The following is a 24,380-nucleotide window of genomic DNA, read 5'->3' on the forward strand; positions in this document are numbered from 1 at the left end:
TTTTAATAAAGTTTCGAACAAAATAGTTTTCGACGTATTTTAGGTTCCCTTTCTTAACATTACTTCAATATTTACAAATATTCCGAGAGGACCAAATTCAAAAATTATTCATCTTAAATATTTTAAAATTTGCGCCAATATTTATATAAATCAGAAATATTTCAATTGCACACATATGTCACATGAATTTAACATTGTAGTCTAACAACTGTTCATTGTAAGTATTAATTAATCAAACAGAATATAAAATTAAGTAAATAAAAACAAGAATATTCAAATTTAATTGAAACTATTTTAACGGCTAAACTTTGTTATTGCTTTAAAACCAAGATGACGTGATCGAATTGAATATTTTTTTAGTAAAAATTATTTCTTCCTCAGTCATTTGTAGAAAAAATGGCGAGCAGTAAGAATATGGCCAGAACGGCTTATTTGCAAAAATTAGAAAAAGCATTGGATTTGAAGCCTTTTATGTCAGAGGCCGAAAAATTATTGAATAGAGTCTATGACAGTGATGATGATACAGATTCAGAAAATGAATTTCAACAAAAACGTCCAACATACGAGGAAAAAGAAATGATGTATAAATCAGGGAACATTGACGATGAACGCAAATGGCTTTATAATGTGCTCTTATCGGATACAGAAAGTGAATCAGAAATTTCGGATGAAGATCGTTATGTTGCTGAAATGTTGACAGATTATGTCCGGGAAAAGAAAATACGTGAGAAGTATCACCAAAATCCAAATGTAAGTAAATTGATTAACATTCAGATATTAAATTTATGACGTAATGTGTTTAATTTTAGAATGCGCAATATGGTTATTATAGTGCTGGATTATTATCAAACTATGATATGTATCATGATCATAAGCAATCAGTTTTAGGTAAGAGAAGGAAGAAGCGTTTAGATAAGAAGACAATGAAATCAACTAAAAAATATCAAGTGATGCCACCTCGAATTAAAATTGAAAAAGAAGATTCCAACTTGTCAAATGATTTTGGTGAGGTTGACTGGGAGGATCAAATTATGAATATTAAGGAGGAAGAGACAGATCAGTCAAGGCCACAATCACCATCTGGTCGTGGACGTAAACGAAAGAGTTTCCTCAAAACACCCGAATTAATGAATCATCGCCGAAAAAAGATTTGGCAAATGATGGCAAAGAAAGAAGTTGGCAAATTTCAGCGAACAAAAGCAAATAATCATAAGGAAATGGTTACAAATTGTAAGAAGACAGCAGTTTTGTGTCAAAAGGCTGTTCGCCAAAAAGCTATGGAATCACAGAAACGTCAAAAAGAAACAATCTGGCGTGCTAAGCGACTAACTCGTGAAATGTTGTCTTATTGGAAGAAATATGATCGTGTTGAACGTGATAACAGGAGAAGATTAGAAAAGGAAGCCGAAGAACAAAGGAAAATGGATGTGGAAATCGTTGAAGCTAAGAGACAGCAACGAAAATTGAATTTCTTGATTACTCAGACCGAGTTGTATGCTCATTTCATGTCTCATAAAGGTAATTTGACAGAAAATGAAACACAAGAGATTTTGAGTCAGCTGGATGAAGACATGCCTGCTAGATTAGCAGCTATAGATACATATGATAGTGAAGTGATGAAATCAACAGCACAGAAAAATGTGCAAGATGCATTTGAAACGGAAATGGCAAAATGTATGGAATTTGATAAAATTGCCAAAAAACCAACAACGTTTCCTGAGATTGATAATAAGGGAAATGTTGTTGCCGAATTACCACAGCCATCATCATTTAAGGGTGTTCTAAAAGGATATCAACTCAAAGGTATGACATGGTTGGCACATTTGTACCACAAAGGAATTAGTGGAATATTAGCCGATGAGATGGGTTTAGGTAAAACTGTACAAAGTATAGCTTTTCTATGTCATATAGCCGAAAATTACGGAGTTTATGGTCCATTCCTTATCATATCACCTGCATCAACTCTTCATAATTGGCAGCAAGAAATGCAGAGATTTGTGCCTGATTTTAAAGTTGTTCCTTATTGGGGTTCGCCAGCTCAAAGAAAAATTCTTAGACAATTTTGGGATCAAAAAGATTTGCATACAAAAGATGCAAGCTTTCATGTAGTTATTACTAGTTATCAGTTAGTTGTATCCGATTATAAATATTTCAATCGTATAAAATGGCAATACATGATTTTGGATGAAGCACAAGCTATAAAAAGTACGTCTAGTGTTCGATGGAAGCTTTTACTTGGATTTAACTGTCGAAATCGACTATTGCTTAGTGGAACTCCTATTCAAAATAGCTGTTCTGAGCTTTGGGCTCTTCTTCATTTTATTATGCCTACACTTTTCGACTCACATGAGGAGTTCAATGAATGGTTTTCAAAAGACATTGAGAGTCATGCTGAAAATAAGACTGGAATTGACGAGAAACAAATTACTCGATTACATATGATTTTGAAGCCTTTTATGTTGCGTCGTATTAAGAAGGATGTTGAGAATGAGTTATCAGACAAAATAGAAATAATGACATATTGCCCATTGACAACAAGGCAAAAGTACCTTTATATGGCACTCAAGAAGAAGATTCGAATTGAAGATTTATTGAAAGCAACTGGACATATGGATGGTCACACAACAGACAAGAACTTTACCTCAAATCTTATGAATCTTGTAATGCAGTTCCGTAAAGTATGTAATCATCCAGAGCTCTTCGAAAGACGTGATGTCAAATCACCATTTACTTTACCTCAACTTGACTATCATATGCCTCGTCTAGTTTTTGATGAACTTAGGATTCATAAATTTATTCCGAGTAAAACACACCTGCTGTATAATAAGTTTAGTATATTCAAAGCTGAAAATATTCAACGACGACTATCAGAAGGAAAACATGAGATTGATGGACTTTCATTCTTAAGATTCATTGACACAACACCTGGAGAAGTTGAAAAATTAACACTAAAGGGATTATTAGAATATTTATTACATGCCTTACAAACCGAGCTGCACAATCAATTGCAAAATTATCGCTTAGAGTGGTGGAAGAACACAGATAAACGCTTCATGTTATTGGAACCAACTTATAGTAACAAATTAAACAAGAACTTTATGTCTGATACAAGTGTTCTGCGGAATTTTATTTTTACAAGTCAAAACTCTAGTGAAAACATAGTCTATACACACCGAAATCAAGTATTACATTCAATGCAGGAGACAACTGATCATCGTATTATTCGAAGTCGTCATGCACCACCAAGACCAATAGAACATACAAGTACAACATTGGTAAAACCACCTCTAAAGTCACCTACAAGGTTGTTAAAATCACCAATGAAATCTCCAACACATAAGGAACCACATGTTGAACTCAAGAAAGCGCATGATCATGAACATCATAATCAATTGAGATTACTTCCAGAATTCCCACACACTCCACGTCAATCAAGAACGTTAGTTTGTGAACCTACAAATTTGCCAAAATTCTTACTAAATCTACCTCTAAAAGTTCAAAGCAAATCGAAACGATTGCATGTTGAGTCGAGGGCAGCTGCATGGGAGCAAAAAAGATTTGATCATTGCGATAGTAAAGAAGGATGGGAGTTGATTAATAATGGTGTTAATATGACACATCCTCAAAGAGGTTGGTCATATATTACGATTCCTGATAAACAGTCATTAGTTGCTGATGCTGGTAAGTTAAAGCTTAACAATGATTTAGCGGACATAAAAAATAATTCCACAATTTTATTTTCTAGGCAAGCTGACGGTCCTTGATTCATTACTAACTAGACTTAAGTCAGAAGGACATAGAGTTCTCATCTATTCACAAATGACAAAGATGATTGATCTATTAGAGGAATACATGTGGCATCGCAAGCATCGATACATGCGACTTGATGGTAGCAGTAAAATTTCAGCTCGTCGTGATATGGTTGCTGATTTCCAATCACGTGAAGATATTTTCTGTTTTCTATTATCAACTCGTGCTGGTGGTCTTGGAATTAATTTAACGGCAGCTGATACTGTTATATTTTATGACAGTGATTGGAATCCAACAGTTGATCAACAAGCTATGGATCGTGCACATAGATTAGGACAAACGAAACAAGTCACAGTTTATCGTTTAATCTGTAAAGGAACAATTGAGGAACGAATATTGCAAAGAGCTCGTGAAAAAAGTGAAATCCAGCGAATGGTCATAAGTGGTGGAAATTTCAAGCCAGACACACTCAAACCGAAAGAAGTTGTGTCGTTGCTTTTAGACGACGATGAAATCGAAACAAAGTATCGTCAAAAGAAGTGTGAAGAAAAACGTTCAGAAGAGAGATCTTCGAGTGGACCACGTGATGGAGGTCCTGGTCGAAAACGAAAGAACTTCCCACTATCAAAAGAGACAAAGAAACAGAAATTAGATATTTTGTTGGATGCAGAAGATCTCGCATTTTTAGAATCAGGAATACCATCTTCACCTTCCGTTAGTGAACAATCTCAGGGAAGTAAAATGGCTGGAAGTAGTTTAGGAATTAACAATGAAGATTCAAGTAATGATGCATTAATTATGGATGAAAATTCAAGTACACCAAAAATTTATGGTGATACAAAAAGTGCTCGAAAACGAAATGCTCAGCGTGCAGGTAACAGACGACCTGGTCGACCAAGAGGAACAGGAAAGAAACGTGATATTCCTGAAGGTACAGCGGAAGCGTCAACACCGAAACGTGGACCTGGTAAGCTTAAATAAAAAAAATTCACATTCAGTATTATTAACAAATTCAAATTTATTACAGGCCGACCGAAGACAAAACAAAGCGGAGGTCCTAATAATGTTGGATTTAGAAACACGACTATGCAGCGTCCTTCGCTTCCACTTCCGGATAAAGTTCCATTATCAGAATTCGAATAAGTTAATAGTTATGTTATGATAATGAGAAGCAAAATAAAGAATTTTTTTATTAAATTACAAGAAGTATTGATTGAGTCTTATTCATCCTCTCGGCTAGTATCAGATTTTACATTAATGTAGATTTATTCAGTTAAAAGCTAAGTTTTAATAGAAGTTCAACTAATCGTTAAATTAATGTATACTCACCATGTTTGGTGGATAATATTCACAAGGAAATTACTTTGAATTGTCAAAAGGTCATTATTTGGGAATTTTGCATAGTAGACTTTGAATATAAGTTTAAACGGAGCAATCGTGTTAAGACTTGCAAGATGGACTCCCTCAGATGTCACCTGAAACTAAACCTATATCGCTAACTATCGCTTACCTATTTCCAATACAAAATCCAATACTGTCTCTGTAAACAGCTTTCTGCACCTAATTTATGTATACTGCTCGATTGTACAATCTCGATTACTTTATATGAGTACAATATGGTCTGGTATGTCATTAGGTTCATTGAATTCTCTCGAAGAAAACCTGTTTTCCGAAAAGGCTGGTTTGCATAACAAAATTCTCCGAACGATCCCCAATATCAATTGGTCTGACTTCATAACAGTCATCCAACATTCCATATCACACCATTCAAACAATTTCATCACTTGGGTAATTCAAAAAGTAAAACGCAAATTATCGAAGCCTCGTCACTAAATGTTTTATTTGCTTTGTTTTCTTAGTCTGTTGTTACAGTTTGTGCGATGACGGAATGCAATATGCATATTCTTTTGTAAAAATGCGCCAAAAAGTATATCGAAGTATAACATTCATAACATGTTATATGTAGAATATAAAAAACAATGTAAATGAAAAATTAATCCTCAGTTCATTTAAACTAACCAAAGCGAACAGACCTAAAATTTATAAATAAAGACTTCTGTTACATAAGAAAAGTTAAATAATAGACAAATAGGTAAATTATGAGTGATCAAATTGCAAAATCCAGTATTAATAATATTGTGATTGTGTAATTTCAAAATGTTTTAGGCAGGACATCGTTCAACAATGTCAACAGATAATAATTGCGATGAAAGGTTCACATCTGATGAACTGAGCGAATCTACTTTTGAAGCTGGAATGCAGGAAATATTCTTTTGGATAACCTTAGCTGTACTTGCGCTTCTGATCATCTCTTATGTCACCTATATTTTATGTACTGCCAAACAACTTGCGAGAAAAGAAAGATATCCTAGTCATTATGAGACATATGAACAAGTCTAAATATTAAGCTATAAAATTACAATACCAAATACGTCATTAAAGGAACATTTTAGACTGATAATGAACTAACAGGAATTTACCAAATTTTTTAAAATTAAGTTATATTAAGATTAATTAATAGCGTCATTTTAAAATATATGTACTTAATAAAAATAAGCACATTGGGTAATTAATTAATTGTTTCATTAAATAAATTATGTCAATATGGGTCCATATAATTTTGAATCCAAATTTCAGTGCATAAAGCCTAATCACAATACGATGACAGCAAATATTCTTCTGCATTTTCTCAGATGTTCTTCTTTCCATTTTTTATCGTTTAAATGACAGCATGTGCATTTATATTTAAAATACATCTGTATCCATAACAGACAATGAATATACTCTTCTGATTGAGAGTGCTCGTGAATTTACTCAATCAACTTAATTGATTAAATAAATTGAACATACTCAATTTTGTGAGCATACTCATGAACATGCTTCTTGTCTGTTCGGATATGATTAAACAAGATTGAACTCAATTTTGCTCATAAAGTTTCACATAATTGGTAAAAAAAGGTTCTTCTAGACAAAGGAGTCCACTTCTGTTGGACTTATATCTTAATCACAGATAAAAGTTATCAATGTTCAAAGTCAGGTTATGTTAATATTTTGTTATATTTACCCATATAAAGGTAAAACAGTACAAACATAAATTATAATTTATAACATCCATAACACTTATTACGTTGCGCATTAAAGAATTCTCAGAAACCTTATTCCTTTATTTAAACTGTTACAAATTTTCAGACTCTCCCCTCAAAATCAATTCTGGAACTTAATGCTTTTTTTGGACTCTAAAAATTTCATAAAGAGTTCAAAAAACTCTCAATTATTAAACAGTTTAGTTAATTTGGCATTCATTGCACAGTATTAATTTTGTAATCAATCATGATCATATTAGAATTTTATGAAAAAAGTTTGCAACATGGACAGAAGTTTTGGGTATGAATTAAAGGCTAAGTAAGCAAATTAATTGAAAAATTTATCAATTAAAAAAGATTTTTTTAGTTCCTTCACCAGATTCATTTTGATTTTGACTTTTATCAAAATTATTAAGTCAGCAACCCCAGCAACCCTAATGGATTTTATGTGTGTTTTTGGTTCTTGTGTAGTGAATAAATATGAGACATCTGCAAAAAATAGAGAAGTCGATCAAAATTCATATGAAATTAACAATGAACATCTTGAATGGGAAAATTACTTAGTTTTAGTCATAACTCTTTCAATATTTTTTGTAATCCTTATTTCATGGTGTCTATATATTTTGTGTTGCAAACTGTTTTAAGAAGTAAAAACGACTGTTCATGATGATAAGTTTAATCTTATCAAGATATTGTTGGATTGTTATTGAAAAATTTTCAGGCATTTATTACACAAAATAATGAAATTTTAGACCTTCGTCCATCATTCTTGAACTTTTTTTATTTCATCGACTTCAAAATCGTACCACCTCTTCTCATCCCTAAAAAGCGAAAGTAGAAAGTTTAGAAAAAAATAAGCTTAGAAAAAGTTCTTTGGACTATCTCTAAAACTTCGCAAAGAAGCGATTGGATTAGCCTCCGTCTTGGCCTCGGTCTCAAAAAATCAAAGCAACCGAGATTTTGGTAAACTTTAATATATACAATTTGAAGCAATGACTTAAACTTCATAAAATCTGAAAATCAATATCAGTCTACATTTGCTGAGGATTTCCGTGCCCTTCATACTCAAGCAAGCATGGAGCGTTTCCAAGTCAGAGAAAGAACAATACTCGAGTAAGAATGAAATTTTTGTAGTCTCCCAGCTTTGGTTTTGGCCTCGGTCTCGAAAAAATCAATTTTGCACATCGCAACCGAGATTTTGGTAAACATTTCCACTTAATATTCACATATACCATGTAATTTTTCAATTTTTAACAATGACTTAAACTCACGACATGAAGTACAACACTTTTACCATGACTTCCACATTTATTTTTTTCTCCTCATTTTATTTAAAAATTGAAATGTTAAACATTTGAAATAACAGCGTGAAATCAAACAGTGATTGTAAGAGGTTTAATCACGATATTATGCCATCTCTTTACTCTCCAAAAAATAATAAGGAACGTTCTGCGCAACATCATTTAAAGAGTGTGTCGAATTCCTTCATACCTTTCAAGTTTCTATGTTATTGCGATGAAAATGATAAAAGCGTGCTTCTCAAGATGACGTAAGAGCAAAAATAACTGAGAGGAATATCTATGCAAAAAAAAATCGCCAGTCTGTTTGTAGCGAATGGTTTATAATTTCTCCTTGCTCATTTTGTATGTTTACGTGGAATGAACAATATCAGTTTTTTGGATTTTTCGAGAGCATGCTCATCACCATAATCAAAAAACAGATTTGAAATTGGTTGAGGCGTTGCCGAGAAAATCGAAAAATTCGCTTTCTGTAAGCAAGCAAACAAGCAAACAAGCAAACAAGCAAACAAGCAAACAAGCAAACAAGTTATCAGGATAACGAGACATCGTAGAATAAATATGCTTTGGCACTGTAATGATATTATGGTATCATGTGAGTATGTTCTTTGTCTATTGTCTTGATAGACACTATTTTAACATACGAGCATAACGAGCTGAGTGAGCCTGACCTCAAACATTTGCCAAGCGAAGCTTGGCCTGCTGGAGCCTGATCCCTCAAAATGCCAAGCGAAGCTTGGCCTACCCGCTGGAGCCTTGTACATTTGGGATTACATGCCAAGCGAAAAGTACGATCTCAAAAAGGATCAATATCGCACATCGCAACGACCAAAATTTTGCAAGTTTGCAAAAATTATTATTTGAAAAAAGCTTTCGCATAGCTCCATCTGCTTTTTAATATCCCTCAAACATTAAAAAATAAGAAAGAATGAAAGAAGCGAAGCTTGGTCTACCCGCTGGAGCCTGATCCCTCAAACATTTGCCAAGCGAATAAGCCTAATCCCTCAAACAAAGAAATGATATAAAGTCATATTCAAAGCAGTCAAAAGCGTGTAATTTTTCAATTTGTTAACGATGACTGTATAATTTTATTGCGTTTTCTCACGACATGAAGGTACAACACTTTTACCATGACTTCCACATTATGTTTTTTCTCCTCATTTGTGGAAGCTTTTTAAAGGCACATAATAACACTAACAATGAAATGTTAAACATTTGAAATAACAGCGTGAAATCAAACAGTGATTGTAAGAGGTTTAATCACGATATTATGCCATCTCTTTACTCTCCAAAAAATAATAAGGAACGTTCTGCGCAACATCATTTCTGTTTCCTTTTCTCAATAAAGAGCGGGTCAGAGAGCCTGATCCCTCAAACATTCGCCAAGCGAAGCTTGTCGAAATTCAAACTTCTTGGCCTACCGCTGGAGCCTGATCCTCAAACATTTCTTGGCCTACCCTGATCAGCTTCGTTCTGAAGCTTGGCCTACCCGCTGGAGCCTGATCCTCAAACATTCGCCAAGCGAAGCTTGGCCTACCCGCTGGAGCCTGATCCTCAAACATTTCAAGCGAAGCTTGGCCTTTTCTCAATAAAGAGCGGGTCAGAGGTGTCGAATTCCTTCTTTGTACTGATAAAGCTTTCAAGTTTCTAATGTTATTGCGATGAAAATGATAAAAGCAAAGCTTGCTTGACACCCCAGCGTTCATGACGTAACGAGCAAAAATAACACATGGAATTGAGGGGAAATTTAGGCATATATATGCAAAAAAAAAAAATCGCCAGTCTGTTTGTAGTTCGCGAATGGTTTATAATTTCTCCTTCGACAGGCAGTGAAAAATCTGATAAAATTTTTTTTATTTGTTTTTCTCACAGTTTAGTACCTTATTGATTTCTATAAAGTCATACAAAAAAAGTGGAAATCATACCTAAAAGTTGCTCAAATTTTTTTATAACAATAAGCAGAAAAGATTTTCGGCAGGGCAAATAAAATTTTTTTTTCTTCTGTGTGCTTCTCTCAAAAAAAAGGAACAAATAAAAATGGAAGTGAAAAAAAAAGTTCTTGAAGGAACTAAGTTTTTTTGATAAGAGAAATTTATTGGAATTACGTGAACAATTTTTATATGCTAGACACAATTGAATGTTAAGTGAAAATTGGCAGTGACTGAAGTATATCCATAATAAGAATGTGCGAAAAAATTTTAGAATATATAATCGAAAATGTAGTCTGAATATTCATGAAAATCAGTGCTTTAAGCTTACACATACACATAATTTGCTCTCCTTTAATTCACTTGAGAATATATCAATTCACCTAGTTGCATAAAATCTACTAAATTAATCTACTCGTACGCTTTTATGTCATAAGCAAGAAGTGGCAAATTTGCATGAATTTTAGTGATGTGAGAACATAAAGTGCGGACAAAGAAACGAGCAAATAAGAAGAGGATACACAAGAAAATTGTGAAAAAGTTTCATGGGACAAAACTATGGCTTGTAAAAAAAGGAGCATAGAAAATGCTCAGTCGTGCGCCTGTTAATCGATACATAATAAATTTCATTGAGACGGCAATGTTGTGAGGTGTTTTGAAGCATAAAATTGGTGCATTTTTCATGCAAGTTGCTGAAAAATTGATGTTTTTGTCTTTTCGTTATGTTGAAGCCGTAATTGCCTATCGAGCTTGACATATCACATGCTCAAGTTGTTTTTATGGATTTTTTGAACTTTAGAAATTTTCTGAGCAGTTCCTTATGATTCTCATTCATCGCATGATGACTGAATGTTTTCTAAGCAATAAAAGCTTGTCTAACCTAGTTTAAAGTTAATGAAGACAGCAATCCTTGGTTATTATTCTATTAAATTATGCAATTTATTAAGTCCATATTTTCATTAAAATTCGTTCCTTAAAAATAATATCCTGAGCAACTAAATTAATAATCCTATTAAAATAATCCCGTAGAAACTGTGATGCTTAAAGTTTTTAAAGAGTTTCAGTAACTTGATAGCAACGAAGATTCAGTACAAAAGAATTTTTTTGGTATAAAATCATGACTTTTAAGGATGCATCATTAAGATAATTTATCTACATAATCATTAAATCGATACAGTATATCTCTTAATGTAATGCATTGGGGTTCTCTATTTAAATAATGACATACAATTGCTCGATTTTACAGGTGTCTACTGACATGGAACCAGAAATGTCAGGCAGTACTTGTGGAAAGGTGTCTAGCTTTATCATGGTTGGGTTTTTGCCGCTTCCTCACCAAGATCAAAGAGTGCCTAGCTATAGACAAAATTGTCTGATCTTGCACAGCAGACGCGTATTTAGTGGTTTATATTTGGGTATTAACCCCTCCTCCACTCCCTGTTATGGCTCTATTTAGTGAAGATGTGAGCAAAGTATCAACCTCCTCCTTAAAATAATTTTGAAGCTACACTCTTAAGGCATTCATTAGTTAAGTAATAAAGCCATGCTCTGATGTGGAGCTTAACTAACAAAAAAAAGCATTTCCATGAGCAGTAGATACAGGTGAAGGTTTAAGTGTGCTTTATGCCACGCTCTATAACAACCCACGGTAGCTCAGTCCATAAGAGCACTTAACATGTAATTCAGAGGGCGTGAGTTCAAGTCCTAATCTAATAATATTGTGGGAAAGTGTTACATTCTTGTTCCTTACAAGTAGTCAGGTTCCGAAAACCTATCCAGCAATATTACATGTGATACTCTGGGAAAAAGCATACTTTCATGATACAGAAGGAAACACACTCCGGTTTCTAAAAGCGATATCTTTGACTGTTAGGTACAGATTCCTACCCGATCGGTACATATTGAAATGTTGCCACCACGGCGACGAGGTGGCAGTATACTTAGAACCAAGGCCGGTTGTTTTCGATTCGGTTGTTCGCCAAGTGACTGCCACTTGCTTCTAATGCACATAAAAATCACACTTATTAGACTAAAATTTCATAAATAAAGTGATTTGAATCCCACACTTTCAGCAATACTGAATGTCTCAGGAGCTGCGATGAATGTAAATCATAAATTCTCGTGCTCATGACTGTAAAAACACATCACATCACATTTGGAATCATGACTATTACATTTTTAAGTAGATTAATAAATTTCGCATGCAAAATTTTCATAAATAAGAAGTTCCAATTTGAGAAGCCCCCTGTATGGAATAGCTTTTACTTTCATTGTGTTAAAAATAAACCAGCAATAGAATCGCTTTGGACTTAAATTGATTCAATATCTCATCTACGACATCAAAACTTCTTGCTCTTCCATCCTATATATCTCTCAGAAACTTTCACATTTACTATATCTGTTAAATTAATTCTATTATTAGAATTCCAAGCTATACCCACCTAGAAATACGACATAAAATGCTTCATCATTGAGATAGACTTTAATTCATAATGAGGATTAAAACACAAAAAATCCATTTCCAATGGCAACATTTACTTCGCATTAAGGGAAAAGGAAATTTGTTCCTTTCTATTTGCCATAAAAATTAATTAAGGCTTTTAAAAACTCAAATTTTTTAAAATTTCGAGGAACCAGTCCGAGTCTATTTTTAATAAGTGAAGCCACAAAAATCAATTTCTCAAATTGATGAGGAGGAAATTGACTCATGTTGCTGTGTTATCGAATGATAAATTGAATTTCATATCCATTTGAGTGGTTTCTATCTGTGGATGTACGCCAAATTTTTGGCATTTAACAGTTGAAAAAAATTCATCTAATAATATCCATAGAAACAAAACTCAATGTTGTGGAATCAGCATAATACTAGATGGTTCCAGTGTTCTGATGAGCTAGATCAGCTTATTGCTGAACATTATTCTCGTTCACACATTAACAGGGTCGTTTGCTTATTGTGTAACACGAAAATTTGTGTTTGAGATGTCCTTGATGTGCTTCTAAGATTCATAGATGAGATAATATGAAAATACAGCATTTCATAACTGTCAAAAATTTGAATTTATTGTAAACACTAACACTATGAAAGAAAATTGTCAAATTTAAATTAGTGAAATTCTCTGCTTTCAGTCAAGTTCTTTTAGTACAGAGGCATTGCAAGTGCTTTATTATTGTGTGTTCTTACTGACTAAAGTTGAAAAATAATGTATTTGTTGATATTTGTGGACAAATTTGATGATTCAGTTTTTAACAATTCTTTGTTTGTGTTAGTATACTAAATTTTGTAAGGTCGAGTGTACCTTGCATGAGCAATTCTATAAGTGTTCTTAAAGAACCGTTTATGCTGCGTACGTTACGCAGAAAACGACTTTTAAGCTCCTCCCATCCTTGATACAAATTTTGCTTGAGGAAATTAAAATTGGTTAACGGTCCTTAAACTCTTCTTTGGTATTTATTGAAGTATGATAATCTTAGTTAGATAGATATCAGTTCTGATCAAGAGTCTCTTGAGTTGATAGGTTGTTATCTGACTGGGTATATTCCCGAACGGTCAAAATCAGTCGTGACCTCTTACTGTTAATTCGGTGAAGATGTAGTGCCTTAGAGAACACGGTGTGCTGTTCGGGATGGACAAACTTAATTACTTCACTGGTCATACAGATCAATTGTCATACATACATGGACTCTCTCAGGTGGACCAATTACCGATACCAAGAGCAATACTGTCTCTTTCGACAGCTGTCTTCCAAAAGTTCTTTGGTCTTCCACGAGCTTTTTAGGACGATTATCGTAGTCATGATGCGATTTTTCCTCCATAGAACTAGAGAAACAACAAAAGTGCTAGATAATTGCCTATCTATTCTAGAATCTAGACCAAGAACTAGCTCGAGAGAAAATTTTGCATGAATTCATACATTGTCATGAAGTTATCTAGTCATTCTAGATCATAAAGCATACAGAATCCATAATACTAAACTGACATATCTGAGCATCTGAACAAAACAATTTCTAGACCGAGAAAACATTTTCTTCCGACTGTAAAGTTGTCAGATATTATGTCGCCTTTAGCTTGATAATTCCCAATATTTTAGAACTCTTAATCAGCAACTTGAATCAAAAATGCGCTATTTAATGATTCCAATTGTATGCAAAAATATCAATACTTTATTGTTTTATGTTTTATTAAAAGAGAGAAATACGAAATGTGCTGAGTGTTTGATGACAACCCCATTTATCGACACGATTAATAATACCAAACAATAATCATAGCAACAACAGAAAAAAGAATCGTGGATTAAAAATTGAAAAAAAAGAAAAAAATAATTTAGCAAGAACAATTCATTGGATGACAGACATTTAATTTAAAAAAAAGGCATAATATATTGATAAAATAGACATAAAACTGAAGAGTGTTTTAAGATTGGAAGCAAGAAAGAGAAGAGTGTGCGACAACCTAACATGGAGAATGAAGAAGAGAAAGAAATATTATAATCAATAATGGATCACATCCATGATGTTAGCTTTGAAAAGTGCTGTTGGCAGGAATATGTATTTATCATATGATGGAAAAAACATTTTCGGATGATGTTGATGAGCATGATATTATGAGATGAAAATCAATTTTCCTTCTCTGTCTTCTTCCTTCTTATCTATTATATATCTGATCTGAAATAAAAGTGTATTTGGAATATGTGGTGATAAGAAATTAAGCTCTATTGAGCTCAACATACTTCACATTTTCTCTGTTTCTCTTAATTTTTAATCGACGACACATACAAATTAGGACATATTTTATATGAAGATTACCTTATACCAAATGCAATAAGAAGTTATAACAATAAAGTAAATTAGGAGATTCCAATACGTCAGTCAAGTGTGTGCTAATAAAATGACAACATTAAAGTCAAAAGAGTATTTGAATTTTTTGGAATTTCTTATAAGATTTATGATAACAACAAAAGTAGATTCTAAATCGTTAATATATATAAGAAGTAAGGAGCTAATTGTTTCAAAAAGTGCTTGGTGGAAATGCTTAAAGCGTACAGTGTCGCGTGTGAAAGCTTCGTGTAGCAGCTGGTTATTATTAATTATTATCTTAAGAGTGCCAGAAATTTGCGCTTTAAAAAATAATTCATCGACATCGACGATGACATCAATGACTTCTCTAACATATCATGCAACAATGATTGTGCCAACTGCCAACATTGTCAATTCTGTTAAAGAAAAATTCATAACAGGATCTGAAAAGGATAAAGTCATTATGGGATTGTCAAAAAATAATAATGAGGATTATGATGGTGAGGATTCCGATGAGGAGGATGATGAAGAAATTTATGATTATAACGATCGACTGAATTATTCTGGTGAGTACATAAATCCTTTATATAGTCATTTAAAATTCCTCATAAACTAACAATTCATTCAACCAGCTAACGGAATGATGGTGGGAAGTCATTGTGAATATACATGTGATAAACGACTGCGACACGTTTTTTGTAATCCTCGCTCGAATAAATGCGAATGTGAAAAAAATTATCCAGTTAGTATTGGTAAGACAGTCATATCCTCTATTTTAACATACATCTGTACTTCAAAACAATTGGAACTTATAGCAAGTATGGGAAGCTTTACTGATTGTTCTTACTAACTGTTACGATACTCAAACGAAAATCCTTAATTTGACTAGCTTGCAAAAGCTAGACTGGCATACTTTGTTACTACCGGAAGCTTTTAATCTTCAAAAATGTATTCAGTTTAAATTTCCTATTCCTAGATTTTCCTTTTCATGAATGCAGCCAAATATGTTTGGTATTTTTTATTAGGAACTTCAAGCATGTTACAAAGAATTTCAATATAAAGGAACATTTTTTAATTAACTTCTCCTGACAAAGAATTTCTATGAAATTTAGGATACACAAACGTAAAAATCCCAAACAAATCCCCCGAAAAAACAAATTGAATTGAGCTATTTCTAATACAACAGCCCGAACAGCATAGTGTGTTTGCTGGGGCACTGATAAGTCGGGTTATTAACGAAAATGAAATTGCCTTGTCGCCACTGTGATAGCTGATTTTGACCCGAGCTCAGAATGTCGCATTTGATTTTGGCCCGAAATCAATTGATCGCAATACTGTATAATTTACTCAAAATCCGGTATCAAATTATGCTCAAAATCAAAACAACTGAAACTAACTAAATTTGAATTAAATTGGGGTTGAATTGCTATTTGAAAAATGAATCTAATTAGGAAAACTGTCTTCTTTAGAGTTTCTATTGATTCATATGTAAAGACAGAAGGCTTTCACTGAAACTAGAACTAATTTCAATATCTGGACGACTAACCCGATCGGCACTCTTTGAAATGTTGTATTAACTAATGGAATGGTGGATAAGCCGTCTTGTACCATGTTGAATTGCCAATTGTTCTACTCGGGTATAACCGTATGATGCATGCATTGTGTGAATACTACAAATCACATAATGCAGTATGATATTAATACAATATCTCTCTATGGAATCATATACGAAACACATGATAGCTGCATTTGCATCATAGTTTTTAGTTTCTAAACTACCCCGAGCAGTTAATTTCATTTATAACAATCATAATGAGTATAAAAGCAGCTGCTTAGATGCGTTCAGCCGTATTTTCTTGCCGTATACACAGTTAGCTAGCGACTATGGGAACGTTCAGAAATTAATACAAACGAATCATATATGAAGCACATGATAGCTGCATTTGCATCATAGTTTTTAATTTCTGCATTACCCCGAGCGGCTAATTTCATTTCTAACAATCATAATGAGTCTAAAAGCTGCTGCTTAGATGCGTTTAGCCGTATTTTCTTACCGTATACAGTTAAGGACTAAACGTTCAGAAATTATCGTGGATCCCAATCCCGAAAATTTTTCGGGACCGGGATTTCGAGAAAGCATAGTGGAGGGTCTACAATTTTGTTATTGAATCCAAATTTAGGTCCTTGTCATTACAAAGCATTTCATTGAAGGCAGGAGTGTCTAAAAATGCTATTTTAGCTTTACGTAATTTACAAATATTCCCAATGTTGTGCCGCTTGGGTATATCAAGCTCGGGTATATCATAGCTCTACACCAAAAACACAATGTCTCAAAATTTACTGACACGAAAACAATCGAGTGAAGTAACAATAGCCAAGAAAGAAAAGAAAAGCTTCCTTTCCTTGTTATAAATAAATCTTACATTCCAACACTTCCAGACTACTCAAAAAAAGTCATAAATAAAAGTAATTGTACTTTCATTCTCTCTCCTTTCTGTTCTCTTACCCACTTCAAAAAAAAATCTTTGTTCATTCCACTTATTTCTAACAAACATGCACATATACATCATAATCATTATAATAATAATGAAGGTCCTCGAAAAGGCTGTGAAAAACGTAAGTCTTAAAAAATTGCACTCCATCATGATATCCATACACATTATTCACTTTATCTGCTTTTTTTTTGTTCTTCCTTCTTGTTTCTTCCTTTAAAAATATCTTTACCGACAACATACAGCCAAAAAACTAGGCGAACAATGTTTTTATGACTTAACATGCCTGCATACTGATGAAAATTCCGTTTGCATGCAAATAAATCACAATGCAATATGTGATTGTAAGGAAGGCTATCATATTGTCACACATTTAAAGCCCACAAAACGGACGTTTTGTACTCAAGGTAAACACAACCGAACCAAATAATCTGTGCATATATAGATATGAGATTATTATATTACATGAGCCGTAAATGAGCATAATAGAGAGATGCTGCAAGGGCACTGCAGTCACATGGGTATATCCATTAATTACTCTTTTTTTTTTTGTATTTTCGTCTTATTTAGATTCAATATCACCAGATTTGCCTACATTGCTTGGCGTTAGCACGGGAATTTTTGTTTTAGCTGGTTTAATATGCATGGTTTTGCATCTATTTAGTAAGACAAAGTATCCTCGTGCGCGTAGCTTTGCGGATGCTCATCATTCGGGACCACCAGTGTTTTTTGCGAGTGATACAGGTATTCTTATTTGTGTAAAATTTATTACATCCATACATGATGATGCTTATCGTACATAAAAAATAGGAATTCCATTGACAATACAATCAAATCGACCATCATCAAGATCGAGTCAGCGCTCAACTGGATCAATTGGATCAACAAGATCATTTACGAGACGCTCGTCTGGAATATTACATTCAAAAGGCGTTAATGTGTCGCAGTCACGACAAGGTAGCGCACGAAGTGCAGCAATACTACTTTATTCATATCACTTAACGCAATTAAATGCTCTCAATGATAAATCATCCTCACAAAAAAATAATAATAATTTTAATAATAATAATAATACAGATTCCAATGCTAAAGCTAAAAATTTCAATAACATTAACATATGTAGTCAAAATTATTCAAATCACTTTATGGCCAAATACATTGAGCAGCAATTAGAAGATCAAAAACGTCTGCTGTATTTGGAAATTCCCGCTTTAAAAAATCACAATAGTTTGATGAGAAAATTACGGCTTAATCTCAAATCAGAGTCTGATTTGAGTCAACTTGATACATATGAACACGCTCAACATTTAATTGGCAATAATCCACTGCACAGAAAATTGCACCGAAAATTATTTAAGAGAACGACAACAATCGATGATAATGATAGATTCGATAATGATAAGGCTGAGGTGGATGAGAGATCAGGTGTTACGAATGATTTGTTTCCAAATAAGAGCACCGATAATGTTGATTTAAATGGTAGTTCCGAAAGCAGAATACATAATATTAGTTTACGTACAAATCCATCTACGACAGATGGAGGCTATACAAATCCAATGGCATTTAATAGCTATGATGATTTGGATGATCAGTCGAGTGACTACGACAGTGATGATGATGATGATGATGAACGAAAGGATTATCGACGAACATTTATAATTGGTAATCAGGAAATAATAATTGCGGCATTACCAACACCTGCTTCAGAGGGCCCATCAATTGCGGTAATGATCGATGTCTATGCTTAATGTACATATCTGATAATGAATGATTAATAATACCATACCGAAGAATAAGATTCTTCATGTATATTAAGTATGTTGTATTATAATGTCTCTAAGTATGTAATGAATGTAGAAATTACTCTCTGGATATGTGTGTACATACCATAAACACAACATAGTATCACATATTATAGTATAATGATGATAAATACACTTCACGTTGAGATTGAGAACCATCTGAGATATGTAATAAATTAATAACGTGGATTCGATATAAATCATTAATTCAAAATTCTATGAATAAGTGCACAAAAACACATGTGGAATTGGATATATCATTCATCAACCAAATTGTTCTCAAATCTCAACTCAAATCAAATTAAAAACTATCTGATCTCTCTTAATACCTCTGATAGCCATATTTTGAAGTTTCTGTTTAAAGTTCAAATTTTTTGATAGTCAGACCGAACATGATAAATTGCTGAGTTAATGTCATTATTGTTGTTGTTTGATGTTGTTGATCTTTTTTTATATTTTCGTCTGTTGAATTCTTAATTTTTATTATTTCAAAAAAAGCGAATCCACAAACTTTATTTTACACATTCTGTAGAATTATTCATTTTTTTTTGTTATAAAGCACACTCTCTCCTCTTCCTTTCCACCTCATAAATATTAAGTTTTTAATCTTTTTGGAAGCGTGACAAGAATTTCCTTCCACTTTGAGTACACTTCCAACTAAATTGTTGGTGACTCTGACAAAATAATAATTGTACTGCGATAGACAGTACCGGAAAAAGCAAACTTTTCGATGCCACAGGTATTTTGAACAGAAAAAAACATTTAAGAATTCTCAAATCCATCCACGGACATGCACTATACACGATTTGCAAAAAAAAAAAATTAGCAATTCTCAACAGGAGCTTTTTTGAAAGCTTTTTGTTTTTAAAGCTTTGAAATTTTTAACTTTTAAAAATTAAATATTTTATGGCATTTCTTTAGTCATACTATCGATTCCTTTATAACTTAAAGAAAGCACTCTGAAGAGTATTTGGGTTCGTTTGAAAGCTTTCTAAAAACTCAAAATTCAAATCATTGTTTACAATCTGAAATTTCTTTGTTTCTCAAAATTTACCTTTCCTGGACATAATTGCGTATCATATTATCGATCTTTTATCAATAAACAACTTAAAATTATGTATTTTAAATGTTACCAGTTTGTAAAATGTCCCGAGAGCACTTACATTTGCAATTTTCTAAAATAGTCAATGTTTGTAATTTCAAAACATTACAGACGTTTACAACATGTTAAGTTGTTAGAGTGTAAATCAACAATCCTATTTTTTAATAACTTTAATTAAAGACTCCACACTGATTTAATTTAATAACAACGATGTTTATTCTTCAATGATCAGAAACTGACTAAATATTTATATGAAGGGGACTAACAACTATTAAAGGGGAAATCAACTAATTTTAGTTGCAAATATAATTTGAATATTAAACGACAGTTGAAATATTTTTAGCAAAAGTACATAACATTGAGCTGTATATCAACAAGGGATCGATAGTATGATAATCAGTTATGTCCATAAAACTAAATTTTGAAAACCCAAAAATTCGGGTTTGCTTTCATTGAGCTTTTCCAAAAGCAAAATTAGTGCTCAGAGTTTCCAGAGTACATGAAAGAAAGCACCAAAATATCTGTTGAGATTTGTTAGACAAAAAAATGGTAGCACACATATTAAGCACAAAATGTCCTAAAATTTACAGATCATTCCAACAAAACAAAGAAATATAGGATATAGGTGGTATATTTTAATGTCAATAAGAATGTAAAAGCACCTGTGTGGCCTTCTTTAATACAAATGCGTTCAAAGTAGTCTTCACTTTGTCACCTTATTCTTGCTTCTCACCTTAATTAAACCAAATAAGTGATAAACAATCAGATTTGTTGGATAAAGCTTAAATGAGTAGAAATTTCTGTATAATTTATTAATGCATTGGTATACAGCCAAATGAGCTATAACCACATTAAATATTTAAGCCTGCTGCTTTTATTACGCCAGAAAAAAATGCAATTTATTCTTTTTATTTCATTGTACCGAAAAATGAAAAATCAACAGCTTATTTTATGTTCCAAGTTCTTCCCGTACGGTGCACAAATAAAAAATCTTTTTTTTTCCAATTTACATCCTCAAAAACACTACATAATTTTTTTTTGTATCAAAATTTCTTTTTGAAGGGAAATATGCGGCAGTAGATTTTCATTTCTTCTTATTTACTGCAAGTTTCTTTTTACTACTTTGAGAGCTTTTTTTCCTATTCACCGTGCAAAATTGCTTTAAACTTTCCGTTTTTTCTTTCTTTCTCTGTAATCATTGAATTTTGCATGTTGTACGATACATAAGGAAAGCTATAAGACATCCTATCCTTCAAGTTTTGGCAAATTTAAAGGAACTTACGGTCAATGGATTTTAATTCTGCAGCTGTACAAATATTTTTTTTTTGTCAGAAAGCTTCATAAAGTTTATAAAAGTTTACTTTAGAGCTTAAAAGTTCTTGAAAGCATTCAAAAGATGCGAAAATCTGCATCAATTATAACAGTTGAAATTTGAAAATTCAAATATATTTTGACCGTTAAAAAGTTAAAATTTGCCAAAGCTTGGAAAGATTGAATAAATCTAAGGAAAAGTCTAAAATATGATTAAATTTTTTTCGTTTTCACGAATAGGTAGCAGAAGACCAAGCTTAGCAAGCGTTCACAGGTAAAATTATACCATATAATTACATTTCTGTTTCAGAAAGAAATTCAAATTGTAATTTGAACAATTTTAGCACAACCTCATCAATTCGAAGTTACTCTAGTCGACGGTTTGAACAAGAAATACGTGACAAGGAGCTGAGGCAAGAAATGAAGAAGCAATTATGTCGATTACAAGAGCAACAACAGCTTCAAAAGCTTCGACCAACAATCATAATTGGCGATTCCATTCCATATACAATTCAGACAAAGCAGACGCCGCATATTTTGACCCCAAATTCAACGGATGAATTATTGCCATCAGTTGAAGAAAATGATGAGTTCTCGCCACAATTCGATCGGAAGAATCCATGATGAATGTGCACTTGGCTTACGGAGCCGTTAAACTAATAAGAAACTGCTGCTACAAACAAAACAAAAAAATGATGTTTATTAAGAAAATAAATTGTGAATTTATTTAAATATCGACTTCCGTTAAATTAGATCGCATATTAAATGTTCTCTTTTCTGCGAACAAATTGTTGAATGTTTATATTGCATAAATAATTAAGCATTAAAAATTATGATAAATTATAAGTAGAGTTTAATAAGAGAAACAAAAAAAAAACAAACAATTAGAAGAAAATGAAATGAAAAATAATCATGGATGGCGTAAATCATGATTCAAAAAAAATTTGCTTAATGATATGGGACTGGAAGTTGATTGAGATTCACTGGATAAATTCATTAACATTAAGGAAATATATTTGATATAAAGGAATTAAAAGAGATTAGAGAGATAAATTCTGAGTTCTTGGGGTTGTTTTCTAAGAATAGCAGCAGTGACAAATTGCTGACATTAATGCTCATTTCAGTATGTACAAATTTTAAATTTATTTCATTCCAAGCTTTACAAAAATGAAATTTTTATGATTTCTGTCATTTTGACAATCCTGGATCCTACTGGATCTTATTTTTATGAAATGTTAAGCTACTAAGCTTCGTAAGATTAACATCCTGATGATAATAAACCTTATTTTGATGAGAAATTCTATCAAAAATGAAATGTTGAAATACTTTGGATTCAAAGCTCTGTTTAAACTTAGAAAAGCTCTAGCTCAAAAATATGTACCCCAAGAATCTCATGTTATGAAACTTTCGAATCTTCAAATGTTAACATAAGGATAGCACAGCAACATAACTCATAACTCAATAATCGAAGCATAAAGTGTAAAACAATAATAAAATTTTCATGGAAACTCAATCAACTTTTCGTCCCATGAAAAAGTTTTTTTTATTCGAATGATAAGGAAGTTTGTCAAGCCTTATTCATCTATAGCTTGTTATTAACATACATTTACTAAAAAGATTTATAGTAGGAAAAAAAAATAATCAAAATGGAAGCTTCTGGAATAAAAGAAAAGCTGCATTGAATTGCTAATTGGAACTGAGGCACTAATGATCTGAGCTGCACAATTTATTTGAGTTTTTATTCTCTGATCAACTCTAAAAAAGGATGAATGCATTAGAATTAATGCAACATTTTATAATGCCTAACTATTTCAGCAATTCAATTGCAGTAGTTTTTAAGTTCCTGAAAATACAGCAGTGAAATTAAGTAGATTAAAAAAGGCATTAATTTATTTATTGCTCGCTGGATATTAAGAGAATATGTTCATAGTACAACATCATTGTGAAATCTTTGTTTTTATAGAAATTACCTATGTTAAAAATATTTGCATGAATTAGTCTGAAATTCCTTGAAATTTGAAATTTATTCGCTTTTTGAATCATGAAGTTTTAAGGTCAGTTAATAATTTTGTTCAATTATTAATCTAAAGTTTCATTTCAAAATTTATTTAGAATTTGAATTTAAAATTTTTAACGATTTTCTTAGATTTAAATACCAAATAGAGCGAATTTATAACCGTTACCCTGTATTGGGCAAATTCAACTTTTCACTAGGTTTAAAACCATTTTTAACGGTTTTTTTTACATTTAAATTCAAAATGGAGCGAATTCATAATTGTAACCCTGCAAAGAGCAAATTCAGATTCAATATTTTTTATTTCAAACTGATTTAAATAACAATTCTTACCAGAGGTCAAAACTAATTTGAATTCGCTCTGGTTCGTTAAAAATAGATTCAAAAATTTAATCGGTTTTTAAATAACCGAAGCGAATTCAAATCGGTTTCGACCTCAAATTTTTCACTTTATTTTAACTTTACAAAGCTTTTAACTTACCAAAAATCAAACTACAATGAAGTCAAGACGGAACTTTTCTCATTTGTGTCGCTTAGGTACAAAATTCATTATGTCTAAGTCTGTACTATGCAAAAATATAATTTTTTATTGCCTAATATTTTATCGAATAAAAGCTTTGTAATTTGAGCTTTTTTAATTTCTTCAAAAGTAATGAAAGCTCAAAATCATGCAAATAAATCGACAAATGTGAACAAATAATTTAGAAATTTTTCGTCCCTGTATTATGAGATTTTCCTCTCCAAAAAATAATTAGGAAAAACCATGGCAAGTCTGTAATAGGAATTCATTTATTTCATATTGCGTA

General features: G+C 32.3%; 2 protein-coding genes across 2 annotated transcripts; both read left to right on the plus strand.

Annotated features, from left to right (window-relative positions):
- Positions 1-315: 315 nt before the first annotated feature.
- On the plus strand, positions 316-4,956 carry Ino80 (chromatin-remodeling ATPase INO80). Its single transcript, XM_070638308.1, has 4 exons — positions 316-750; positions 810-3,681; positions 3,746-4,717; positions 4,778-4,956. The coding sequence occupies exons 1-4, from the start codon at positions 397-399 to the stop codon at positions 4,891-4,893; spliced, it is 4,314 nt and encodes a 1,437-aa protein (XP_070494409.1). The 5' UTR covers positions 316-396; the 3' UTR covers positions 4,894-4,956.
- Positions 4,957-9,932: 4,976 nt separating this feature from the next.
- On the plus strand, positions 9,933-23,554 carry LOC139088903 (uncharacterized). Its single transcript, XM_070638253.1, has 10 exons — positions 9,933-10,709; positions 14,246-15,419; positions 15,486-15,605; positions 17,446-17,469; positions 17,591-17,752; positions 17,916-18,089; positions 18,156-19,069; positions 20,361-20,373; positions 21,801-21,834; positions 21,905-23,554. The coding sequence occupies exons 2-10, from the start codon at positions 14,945-14,947 to the stop codon at positions 22,182-22,184; spliced, it is 2,196 nt and encodes a 731-aa protein (XP_070494354.1). The 5' UTR covers positions 9,933-10,709; positions 14,246-14,944; the 3' UTR covers positions 22,185-23,554.
- The last annotated feature ends 826 nt before the right edge of the window (positions 23,555-24,380 follow it).

The sequence above is a fragment of the Chironomus tepperi genome, unplaced genomic scaffold (assembly GCF_022539635.2).
Source record: "Chironomus tepperi strain 1889 unplaced genomic scaffold, CSIRO-AGI_Ctep_v1 contig_172, whole genome shotgun sequence".
Classification (NCBI taxonomy): domain Eukaryota; kingdom Metazoa; phylum Arthropoda; class Insecta; order Diptera; family Chironomidae; genus Chironomus; species Chironomus tepperi.

What these genes read in the sequence shown, in the direction of transcription:
- LOC139088903 (XM_070638253.1), top strand. Translation starts at nt 14,945, where the DNA reads ATGACAACATTAAAGTCAAAAGAGTATTTGAATTTTTTGGAATTTCTT. An exon ending in CGATCGACTGAATTATTCTG is followed by an intron (nt 15,420 to 15,485) that starts GTGAGTACATAA and finishes TCATTCAACCAG; the next exon opens with CTAACGGAATGATGGTGGGA. An exon ending in ACGGACGTTTTGTACTCAAG is followed by an intron (nt 17,753 to 17,915) that starts GTAAACACAACC and finishes CGTCTTATTTAG; the next exon opens with ATTCAATATCACCAGATTTG.
- Ino80 (XM_070638308.1), top strand. Translation starts at nt 397, where the DNA reads ATGGCGAGCAGTAAGAATATGGCCAGAACGGCTTATTTGCAAAAATTA. An exon ending in GTCATTAGTTGCTGATGCTG is followed by an intron (nt 3,682 to 3,745) that starts GTAAGTTAAAGC and finishes TTTATTTTCTAG; the next exon opens with GCAAGCTGACGGTCCTTGAT. An exon ending in AACACCGAAACGTGGACCTG is followed by an intron (nt 4,718 to 4,777) that starts GTAAGCTTAAAT and finishes AATTTATTACAG; the next exon opens with GCCGACCGAAGACAAAACAA.